General features: G+C 38.7%; 1 protein-coding gene across 1 annotated transcript; it reads left to right on the top strand.

Moving 5' to 3' along the window:
• Positions 1–274: 274 nt before the first annotated feature.
• Positions 275–10,248, top strand: LOC141425328 (olfactory receptor 52H1). Its single transcript, XM_074081676.1, has 3 exons — positions 275–1,186; positions 9,422–9,433; positions 10,219–10,248. Exons 1-3 carry the CDS (start codon positions 275–277, stop codon positions 10,246–10,248), a joined length of 954 nt encoding a protein of 317 aa, XP_073937777.1.
• The last annotated feature ends 2,209 nt before the right edge of the window (positions 10,249–12,457 follow it).

Genomic DNA, 12,457 nt, shown 5'->3' with positions numbered 1-12,457 from the left:
TAGTTTTTAAAGGAGAAAGAGGTCTTGGGGCTGAGGTGAATATTCTACAATCGCAGAGCAAGCAGCAAGTCTGAGATAATCTTGATTTGTGCATGTTGTTGCCATCATTATTAATGTCAACTTTTTTTAACTTCAAAGTGGAGCCCTTTGTATGACAAATTATACTGTCACTCTAACTTTGGGACTCAATAATAACAACTGATTATATGTGGGTGTGACTCAATGATCCTAAATATCCTTATTATCCTCTGTCCTCAGGACCTGAAGCTGTGCTATGATCACCTTCAACTTGACCAGTTACAATCCAGGGACTTTCATTTTGGTGGGAATCCCAGGCCTGGAGCAATTCCACATGTGGATTGGGATTCCCTTCTGTATGATCTATATTGTAGCTGTTATGGGAAACTGCATCCTTCTCTATCTCATCACAGTGGAACATAGCCTTCATGAACCCATGTTCTTCTTTGTCTCCATTCTGGCTATGACTGATCTAATCTTGTCCACAGCTGGTGTGCCTAAAACACTCAGCATCTTCTGGCTGAAGTCACAAGAAATTACATTCCCAGGGTGCCTTACGCAAATGTTCTTCCTCCACTATAGCTTTGTTTTGGATTCAGCTATCCTTATGGCCATGGCGTTTGATCGCTATGTGGCTATTTGTTTCCCTTTGAGATATACCACTATCTTGACTCCCAAGACTATCATCAAGATTGTTGTGGGCATCTCCTTTCGAAGCTTCTGTATCATCCTGCCAGATGTATTCTTGCTAACACGCCTACCTTTCTGCAGGACACGTATTATACCCCACACCTACTGTGAGCATATAGGTGTTGCTCGACTCGCTTGTGCTGACATCTCCATCAACATCTGGTATGGTTTTTGTGTTCGCATTATGACAGTCATCTCAGATGTGATTCTCATTGCTGTCTCTTACACCTTCATTCTCTGTGCTGTTTTTCGCCTCCCTTCCCATGGTGCACGCCAGAAGGCCCTTGGCACCTGTGGTTCCCATGTTTGTGTCATCCTCATGTTTTACACACCTGCCTTTTTCTCCATCCTTGCCCATCGCTTTGGACACAATGTTTCTCACACTTTTCACATCATGTTTGCCAACCTCTACATTGTTATCCCACCTGCACTAAACCCTATAGTCTACGGAGTGAAGACCAAGCAGATCAGAGATAAGGTCATACTTTTGTTTTCTACCAAAAAGCGTAAAGTGATGTTTCACTGGGCAATGGAAAAGCCAGAATAAGCCAGGCGCCATTGGTTCATGCTTGCAATCCTAGCTACTCAGGAGGCAGAGATCATGAAGTTCAAGGTTCAAAGCCAGCCCAGGCAAACAGTTTGTGAGACTCAATCTCAAAAATACTCGATGCCAAAAATAGGGCTGGTGGAATTGCTCAAGTGGTAGAGCCCCCTGAGTTCAAACCTCAATATTGCCAAAAAACGAAAGCCAGAATAAGTTTATAGTGGATATATATAGATATGGCAAGAATGAAAAGCAAATTCTATTTATAGTAGGAACTCTCTACAGCTGTTTTGTGTACCAGAAAGGTGGTATAATCTATATGAAAATGATGGTCCTATGTACAAAAAAGATTCCTTGATGATCTTTTTGTTTGTGAAACATGGTATTGTACAGGACGCAGTCAGGAGGAAAGATGTAAACACAGAAGCTGAGTTACTCTAAAAAAAAAGCAATAAAAAATTTAGAAATTGGGATTTGAAGCTATGGTGAGAGACACTGAAGGCAAAGGCAAAATGATCAATGAGAAATCTTTTATTTAGGGAATTAGCAGATGAAACTTTAGGTTATTTATGATAATATTAGATCCTAATTATTGTATATTTAATGCTTCAGTATAAATTCTTTAAGTGTGTCCCCTATCCCTAAAACCCTTCAGCTCAAGTCTGTCATAAACAAGTTCTGCCAGCAGTGCTGTAACAAGAATGAAAAAATTAACATGTGTGAATGTCAGGGATACTAGCCATGGTGCTGGGAGGGGAGAGTAACTTATAGACTTCAAGGCACATGGAGAAAGTGAACCACGGAAGTAGAATAGGAGAATATAACCCCTGCAAACAGCTGGATCTGAAGAAAAGACTGGACATCCCACAGTACACAAACCTCAATTCAGCTCATTTAGACACTGAAGTGAAAACTTAACCATGCTGGTTGGAGGACTTGAGGAGCTCTATTCTATAGATCGCAACTCCTTGATTGCAAGAGAAATTCAATCACTAGACTCATTTCAGCAGTGAGGAGGAAGAAGGAAGAGGGGAACACTACAAGAAAGTAGAGCATCCTTAGTAAGCTACATCCACATTTCATGGGCTTTGGAATTGAGAAAATACTATATGTTGTGATCAAAGGAGGAACTGAGAAACATAATCATAGAACATTAGGAAATACGGAGTTGATTAACCCAAAGGCTTTCAAACCTGATCCTAAGGAGCTGAGTTCTGAGATGTTGCTACAGTGCATCTCAGTGCTTGTGAGGAAGAAGTAGAAGATTTTTCATTATCTAATTTGTGTATCAACTGCTTAGATGAACTTCTAAAAGGTTCTAACTTCCAATAAATCTTACTTTGAATATCATCCATTTATTTAGAAAACATTTACTATTACTTATATATTCCAAATATTGTTCTAAGTACTTAGAATTATGAGGGCTGACTATGCAGAAAGGGATCTGCCTTGCTTTGATGGAAATTATGTTCTAGAGAGAATAACAAATAAGCAAGAAAACAAAGAAATAAAATCATTACTTTAAAATAATAGCATAACAAATGAAAAAGGAAAGCTGAATATGGTGATGGACTAAAACTGGGTAAGAAAGATAATGACATAAAAGAGAATGACGGAGGGGGTGAAATCAAGTATGATATTTGATTTGTTACTTTTGTTCTTACAAAAGTAAGAACTTTTGTAAGTGCCACAATGTACCCCCAGCACAAAAATTTAAAAAAATAAAAAAAAAAAGAAAGACAATGCAGAAAAAGCAGCAAATGGGATGGAAAAAGCTTGACAAGAGTTGAAGACAAAAATAAGATTACTGTGGTTGCAGCAGAGTGAGCCAGGGGAGAGGTAGGAGAAGCAGGGTGAGGAGGAGCCACACATAGTAGGCTTGGAGTTATCCAAACCTCATTCTCAGGAGAGGAAACTGAAGCCTGTTGAGTGAAAATGACTTTTACAAAGAACATTGTAAGGAAGCTATTAATGGAAAACTAGAATAAAATCTTCTAACTCTCAGTGGAGAGATTATCCCAGTGAGCAGTTTTATGTTTATGAAAACAGGGTCCAAGGGAAGGAAAAAAAATATGTAGGAATATCAAAGCTAGTTTCTATTGTTGTTGTAAACTCTAGCTATCTTTTCAAAATTTGAGTTTTCTAGATATTATTAATTTTGATTGAGAAGTAATTGTAAATATGCATAGGATTTAATGTGATATTATTATAAATCTATACTTTGTGGAATGATTAAATCACTCTAAAACATATATCACTTCACATAAATAAGTATGTGGTAAGAATATTTAAAAATAGACTCAGCAATTTTGAAGTGTTCATTTATTACCAACAGTAGCCATATCATGTTGAAGATCATCAGAACTTATTTATCCTAACAGAAACTTTATATCCTTTGATTAACATCTCCCCATTCCCTGACATCCATCTCTAGCCCCTGGTAGCCACTATTCCATTCTGGTTCTGTGAGAACTCTATCTTAATTTAAGCCATGTCTGACTCTGTAAGGATTCTACTTTCTGTGCCAGTTTGCTAAACATGTTCACAGATACCAGAAGCTTTTCTGGCGTTCTCATTTTTTTTTATATATGTATATATATTATTTTTGTGCTGGGGGTACATTGTGACAAATACAAGTTCTTCAATATATCATAGTGTAATTTACCCCTCCATCATTCTCCTTTCTCTTTCCTTCCCCCATTGCTGAAATAGTTTCAACAGATCTCATTTTTTTTTCATTTATTTATATACATGTGTACACAATATTTGCACCATTTTCACTGTCCTACACCCTATCCCCACATCCTATCTCCTCACACTAGTACCAACTCCCCAAAGGACCTCTTCTGCCCTCCTAGTCTTTGTTTTTGTGAAAAATAATAATGTTTTTGTTTGTTTAAGATAGCTATGCAGGGAGTTTCCTTGTGACATTTCCATGTGTAACTAACCTGAATAGCTTCATCTCCTCTACTTTTCTCCTTTCTACCTTAGTCCCCTTCTTATAGTGATTCCAACCAGTTTAAAAATTCTGTATTCATTCTTGTATAAGAAGTATATCAACCTTATTCACCTTCTTAACTTCCTTCTTTTGCTGTCCCTTTCATAGGTGACCTTCCCTTAGTGTGGCCTGTTTTTCATAGTATTGCTTGTATTTGTGTTAGGTCTATATTCCACATATGAGAGAAAACATGCAGCCTTTGGTTTTCTGAACCTGGCTAACTTCACTTAACATGATGTTCTTCAGTTCTATCCATTTACCTGCAAACGACAAAACTTAACTCTTCTTTATGACTGAATAAAATTCCATTGTATGTAAATAACTTATTTTCTTCTTCCATTCATCAGCAGTGGGGCATCTTGGATGTTTAGCTATTGTGGATAATACTGCAATAAACATGGATGTGCAGGTGGCTTTCTCATTCTTTCTGATAATTTCCATCATGCTGAGAACATGGATTACCCAAAAGCTGACATTTTTTAAAGCTTACTAAGGATATAACAAATAACTACATTCTAAACTGAGATAATTTGAAAGCACATACTCCATTCATCTTGCTAGGAACTCAAACCAAGATTATTCACAGACATGCATGGATGACTGCCATCAAAGACTAATGGACTAAAAAGCAAAACAAAACAAAGGAAGGGACCATTGTCTGTATGTCTTCTTTCCCTCCTCCCACTCCCTATCTCTGGCCCATTTATCTGTTCTACCTTCTTCCCAGGACAACATATTTCTAAATCTATATGGCCTCTTTTTAAAAATTTATTTATTTATTTTATTATTCATTTATTCACATGTGCATACATTGTTTGGGTCATTTCTCCCCCCCTCCCCTTCCCCCTTCAGTTCCAGGCAGGTCCTGTTCTGCCTTTATCACTAATTTTGTTGAAGAAAAGAGACAAGCATAAAAAGGAACACAAAATGTTTTTCCTAGTTAAGGATAGCTATTCAGAAATATTCCTAGCATTGCTTTTGTGTACAAGTGTTATGACCCATGTTGATTCATCTCTAACTGATCTTTACACTGGTACTGATTCCCTTCTTATGATAACCTCTGTCGCTTTAAGGTTTCTGTATTAGCTCCTCTGGAGTGGGGACATCAAATGCTTTCATGTTTTGCATTTTCTACCTATTTCTATGTCACCCCTATGTGCTCTCCCCTTGTCATGTGATCCAAGTCCAACCACATTGCTGCATTTGTCCTAGATCTAAAGTCTGCATATGAGGGAGAACATAAGATTTTTGGTCTTCTGAGCTTGGCTAACCTTGCTCAGAATGATGTTCTCCACTTCCATCCATTTACCTGCAAATGATAAGATTTCATTCTTCTTCATGGCTGAGTAAAATTCCATTGTGTACAAGTACCACATTTTCTTGATCCATTCATCAATAGTGGGGCATCTTGGTTGTTTCCATAACTTGGCTATTGTGAGTAGTGCCGCAATAAACATGGGTGTGCAGGTGTCTTTGGAGTAACCTGTGTTACATTCCTTTGGGTATATCCCCAGGAGTGGGATTGCTGGATCATATGGCAGGTCTATGTTTAGGTTTTTAAGAAGTCCCTAATTTTTTTTCCTGAGTGGTTGCACCAGCTTGCATTCCCACCAGCAATGGATTAGGGTTCCTTTTTCCCCACATCCTCACCAACACATGTTGTTGTTGGTGTTTTTGATGATGGCTAGTCTAACAGGGGTGAGGTGGAATCTTAGTGTGGTTTTGATTTGCATTTCATTTACGGCTAGAGATGGTGAGCATTTTTTCATGTGCTTTTTTGCATTTTAATTTCTTCTATTGAGAAAGTTCTGTTTAGCTCAGTTGTCCATTTTTTAATTGGTTCTTGATTTTAGGAGAGTTTAGTTTCTTAAGTTCCCTGTATATTTTGGTTTTCAGTCCCTTGTCTGATGTATAGCTGGCAAATATTTTCTCCCACTCCGTGGGTGGTCTCTTCAGTTTAGAGACCATTTCTTTTGTTGTGCAGAAGCTTTTTAATTTTATGAAGTCCCATTTGTCCATTCTTTCTCTTAGTTGCTGGGCTATTGGGGTTCTATTGAGGAAGTCCTTGCGTATACCTATTAGCTCCAGAGTGTTTCCTGCTCCTTCCTGTAGTAACTTCAGAGTTTCATGTCTGATATTTAGGTCTTTGATCCATTTTGAGTTGATACTAGTACAGGGTGATAGACATGGATCTAGTTTCAGTTTCTTGCAGACAGGTAACCACTTTTCCCAGCAATATTTGTTGAAGAGGCTGTCTTTTCTCCATCGTATGTTTTTGACACCTTTGTCAAAAATGAAGTGGGTACAGTTGTGTGGATTCATATCTGGATCTTCTATTCTGTTCCACTGGTCTTCATGTCTGTTTTTGTGCCCGTACCATGCTGTTTTTATTGCTATTGCTTTGTATTATAGTATGAAGTCAGGTATTGTGATACCTCCAGCAATGATTTTTTTGCTGAGTATTGCCTTGGCTATTTGTGGTCCCTTTTGTTTCCTCTGTGATGAAAGTCATTGGGATTTTGATGGCAATTGCATTAAACATGTAGATTGATTTCAGTAGAATAGCAAGTTTTACTAGTTGATTCTAGCGATCCATGAGCATGGGAGATCTTTCCACCTTCTATAACTTTCCTTGATCTCTTTCTTCAGGAGTTTGTAATTCTCCTTGTAGAGTTCATTCACATTCTTTGTTAAATTTACTTCTAGGTATTTGATTTTTTGGGGGGCTATTGTGAATGGAATTTTTTCTATATATTCCTTCTCAGTTTGTTCATTGTTGGTGTCATTGAGCAATGTGTTATTCAGTTTCCAATTGTTTGCATATTTTTTACTGCTGTTTTTGCTGTTGATTTCTAGTTTTAATGCATTGTGGTCAGATAGAATGCATGGGATTAGTTCTATTTTCTTATATTTGCGGAGGCTTGCTTTGTGCCCTAAGATATGATCAATTTTGTAGAGGGTTTCATGCACTGCTGAGAAGAATGTATATTGTGCAGAAGTTGTATGAAATATTCTGTAGACATCAGCTAAGTCCATTTGATCTATGGTGTGATTTAGTTCTAGGATTTCTTTATTGATTTTTTTGTTTGGATGACCTATCTGTTGGTGATGAGAGTATTAAGGTCTCCCACTAGCATTTTTTTTCCTTTTTCTTTTATTATTCATATGTACATACAAGGCTTGGTTCATTTTTCCCCCCTGCCCCCACCCCCTCCCTTACCACCCACTCCACCCCCTCCCTCTCCCTCTCCTCAATACCCAGCAGAAACTATTTTGCCCTTATTTCTAATTTTGTTGTAGAGAGAGTATAAGCAATAATAGGAAGGAACAAGGGTTTTTGCTGGTTGAGATAAGGATAGCTATACAGGGCATTGACTCACATTGATTTCCTGTGTGTGGGTGTTACCTTCTAGGTTAATTCTTCTTGAACTAACCTTTTCTCTAGTACTTGTTCCCCTTTTCCTATTGGCCTCAGTTGCTTTTAAGGTATCTGCTTTAGTTTCTCTGTGTTGAGGGCAACAAATGCTAGCTAGTTTTTTAGGTGTCTTACCTATCCTCACCCCTCCCTTGTGTGCTCTTGCTTTTATCATGTGCTCATAGTCCAATCCCATTGTTGTGTTTACCCTTGATCTAATGTCCACATATGAGGAAGAACATACGATTTTTGGTCTTTTGGGCCAGGCTAACCTCACTCAGAATGATGCTCTCCAATTCCATCCATTTACCAGCAAATGATAACATTTCGTTCTTCTTCATGGCTGCATAGAATTCCACTGTGTATAGATACCACATTTTCTTAATCCATTCGTCAGTGGTGGGGCATCTTGGCTGTTTCCATAACTTGGCTATTGTGAATAGTGCCGCAATAAACATGGGTGTGCAGGTGCCTCTGGAGTAACAGTCTTTTGGGTATATCCCCAAGAGTGGTATTACTGGATCAAATGGTAGATTGATGTCTAGCTTTTTAAGTAGCCTCCAAATTTTTTTCCAGAGTCCCACTAGCATTGTGTTGGAGATTACACATGTTTTTAGGTCCTTCAGAGTATGTTTGATGAAATTGGGTGCATTCACATTGGGTGCATATAGGTTGATAATTGTTATTTCCTTTTGGTGTATTTCCCCTTTTATTCCTATGGAATGTCCTTCTTTATCTTGTTTGATCACTGTAGGTGTGAAGTCTACTTTGTCTGAGATAAGTATTGGTACCCCTGCTTATTTCCAGGAACATTGGCTTGGTAAATCTTCTTCTAGTCTATCACTTTCAGCCAGTACTTATTTCTGTTGATGAGGTGAGTCTCCTGTAGGCAGCAGATTCTTGGATCTTCTTTTTTAATCTAGTGTGCCAACCAGTGTCTTTTGATGGGGGAATTATGTCCGATAACATTCACTGTTAATAATGATAGGTATGTAGTGATTCCTGTCATTTAGTTGTCTTTGTTGTTTAAGAGTTTGATTGTGTGCAGCGGAATCAATGTTATTCTCTACTTTCTTGCTTTTTCTTCTCCTGTGACTTGGTATTATCTGTCCTTTCATGGTTTTGTTTGCTTTCATTTTCTGTGTGCAGACTTACTTGGAGAATCTTTTGTAGTCGTGGCTTGGTGGTCATATGTTGTTTTAATTTCTGCTTATCACGGAAGAGTTTTATTGTTCTATCTATTTTGAATGATAGTTTTGCTGGGTAGAGTATCCTAGGGTTGAAGTTATTTTCATCCAGTGCTTGGAAGACTTCACTCCATGCTCTTCTTGCTGTTAATGTTTCTGTTGAGAAGTCTGCTGTGACTTTGATGGTTTTACCTTTGTATGTCATTTGTTTTTTCTCTCTTACAGCCTTCAATATTCTTTCTTTAGTCTCTGTTCTTGTTGTTTTAATGATAATATGTCAGGGGGTAGTTCTATTTTAGTCAGGTCTGTTAAGTGTTCTGGATGCTTCCTGTACCTGAATGGGCATAGTTTTCTCTAGATTTGGGAAATTTTCTGTTATTATTTTGTTGAATATATTATGCATTCCTTTTGCTTGCACCTCTTCTCCTTCTTCAATGCCCATGATTCTCACATTTGGTCTTTTGATGGAGTCAGTGATTTCTTTCATTTTCTTTTCACAGGTCTTGAGTTGTTTAACTAATAGTTCTTCAGTTTTTCCTTTAATTGCCATTTCATCTTCAAGTTCTGAGATTCTGTCTTCTGTTTGTTCTGTTTGTTGGAATGGCCTTCCATTTTGTTTTTTATTTCTGTTTCATTCTATTTTCTGAGGTTTTCCATATCGTGGGTTATTTCCTCTTTAATATTGTCTATTTTTGTCCTTAATTCATTTATCTCTCTGTTTATGGTGATCTTTGTTCCAGTTTGGTTTTTATTTATGGCTCCTATGATTTCATTTATCTTTTTCTGTGTTTTTTCATATTCTTTAGTTTTGTTGTCTTGGAATTTCTTGGTAGCCTCCTATACATTTTGATTGACCATGTCTAGAAACATCTCTATGAAATTTTCATTAATTACTTGTAGAATTTCTTCTTTCAGGGTGTTCTTGTGGTCTTTGTTGGGTTCCTTGGTATAGTTTATCTTTGTTTTGTTGGAGTCTTGGTCTGGGTATCCATTTTCTTCATTTTGCTCTAAATCCTGTACTACTTTATTTTTGGTGGGAGAATGCTTTCCATCCCTTTTTCTTCTTCCCATATCTCCACTAGGTACCATTTCTGTCCCTGGACTCTCTGTACTTTAGTATTAGCTGGGTTACAATAGTAATACTAACAAAACCAAGAGAGAAGGATTACAAAGAGAAAGAGAAGGAAAGACAAAAGGAAGAGAGAAGAGGAAAAAAGAAAAAAAAGTGGGAGAGATGGTGGGTAATCAAATAGCAAACCAGGCAGCCAAACCTTTGAAGAAGGGAGAAAAAAACAAAACAAAACAAAAAAAACACCAGTTCTGGAACAGCAGAATTGGAGGCTAAGTTGTTCTGTTACTTCTTTAGTTTCCAGTCCTGTGTGAGTATGTCTCTTAGCATGCTTGGAGCCCTCTAGTGGTGGCCTGAGCGGGAGCCTGGTGGAGCAGTTATCTGGAAAGCCTGTAGAGCTGGGGCCAGCTCCACCCAAGGGGCAGGGATCCTGGCGGGCTGGTGGATGCAGCTGTCTCATGCCAAGCTTGTGCCTGTTCCAGCGGGGTGGGGCTCCAGTTGTTTCTTATGGAGCTGGAGCCTGGCAAGGCCTGAGAGGCCAGGAGGCTGAGGGGCGGAGGTCTGGTCGTCCCACACAATTTGGGTCTCAGCAGGAACTGAAGGGTGGTGGGCTCGAGGGGCAAGTATCCTGGTGGGTTGTGGGACCAGCTGGGGACTGGTGTCAGGCATGGCCAGGGGCAGGGATCCCAGTGTGGTGTGGGTCTGGCACAGGGCTGGGGTCTGGGGGATCCTGCCATGCATGGGTACAACACAGGGCTGTGGCCTGGCTCAGTCCGAGGGGTGGAGAGCCTGGTAGAAAGGAGCAGTGGCTCTGCAGGCCTATGTGGCAGGGAGTTGGCAGGCCGGCTGTTCTTTTATTATATCGTGGCGTGGAGAAGACGTCCATGATCTAAGTGTTTAGAGTGCCTCTTTTTTTGGCTCTCCCTGGTGCTTTACCTCAGCCAGGTGTGTCTCCAGCTTCTCAGCAGGGTCTCTGATTCAGGAGCTCATGAGGTCTGTGGATCTGTCTCTGTCACCATCTTGGATCATTCTATATGGCCCCTTTGCTGGCACGTTATATGCATCTTAGTTTCTGTATGTGATCTTTTAAATAATTTCTGTGTTTGCTTTCTGACTTCAATACTAAAAGTCAATACTAACAGAAAAATGTACATGAATGTGGTTTGCAGATTGTATAATGTGTTAGCTGCTTTGCCTTTATCTTTAATCACTGCCGCCACACTCACTTTAGGTCCATAAGGTTTAAATCTGAGCTCTGGTTTTTTTCACTTAAAATTCTCGCTCCTCCTTACTGTTTATGGGAGGACAAAACAGATTAGGTCCAATTTTTATTTCCTCAAGTTCAGATTTACTGGCCTGCTCCCCCTAGCTCTTTTTGGTGACATAGGTTGCAGATTGTTTTATCAGACTATGAATGGAATTACATGTTATAGTTTGGATTGAAAAAGTAATAGTTGCACAAAAATCAGAAGGTAAATTTTTCACACTGCAGGTATATTTTTCCTTTGTTCAAAGTCCTCATTTTATACCGGAAACGCTACAGTTTTCTATAAAGTGTAGGGATCAATGAATGTGTCCCTAATATTTTCTCTTCCAGCCTTTCCACATCTAGCCATTCTTTGTATTATATATGCTATTCCATTTCTGTTGCCTTTTGGATTTTATTCTTCCTACCCACTCTTCTGTCTCATTTGTCCCCTCCTCAACCCAGACATTTGCAAAAGACCAAATATTGCACATGTGCTTTATGTCATCTGTATAAATGACAATTAGATGTAGTTTCTGTATTCAGAATGATGTAAGACTTATTAAAACTGAGTAATGGAGAGGCTAGGAGTATAGCTTAGTAATTGAGTGCTTGCATAGAATGCATGAGTGCTTGCATAGAATGATGAGATTTTTCACCAGCACTGCAAGAAAGAAAGAAAAAAAAGAGTAATGGAATATATTAACAATGTGTGCTTTAGAAGAAAGGAGGAGGTTGGAAAAACTTATACATTGTACCTGCCATTCTCAGCCTGGATTATTAAAACAAATTTATAGGTGAATTCTTTGTTATAATTTCAGTCTATTGAATGTTAATGGACTGGTTAATAACAGGTGCGTTGTGATATACAAACTAGGAGTAGAGATATGGAGCAAGCATGCATGCTACTTACAACCAAAAAGATTATAGTTTAGTAAAAAGTGCAAACTACATATGCAGATAACCAGTCTTTCATCAGTCAGTGATTGGAGGTTGGGTATTATGTATACCTACTCAGCTACTCCTTGAAGTCAAAAAAAGCTTTGGAAGAGCCCATTTCTATGATGTGTCTTGAAAAAAGGGAACAGGACCTGCAGCCAGGGAGGATTGTCTGAGATTAGATGAGAAGCCTTGTATTTTAGAGACATAATACATCTAGATTGATGGAAGAATCATCCACATTGATGATGTCATTGTTCAGAGGAGTTGGGCCATCAGAAATATGGGAGTTCATGGGTTTGGGTCATACTTGAAGTAGTAGAGTGCTTGTGTGTGCACAAGCATGACATC

Source organism: Castor canadensis, chromosome 1, assembly GCF_047511655.1.
Source record: "Castor canadensis chromosome 1, mCasCan1.hap1v2, whole genome shotgun sequence".
NCBI lineage: Eukaryota > Metazoa > Chordata > Mammalia > Rodentia > Castoridae > Castor > Castor canadensis.
This window is presented reverse-complemented; position numbering and strand designations above follow the sequence as displayed.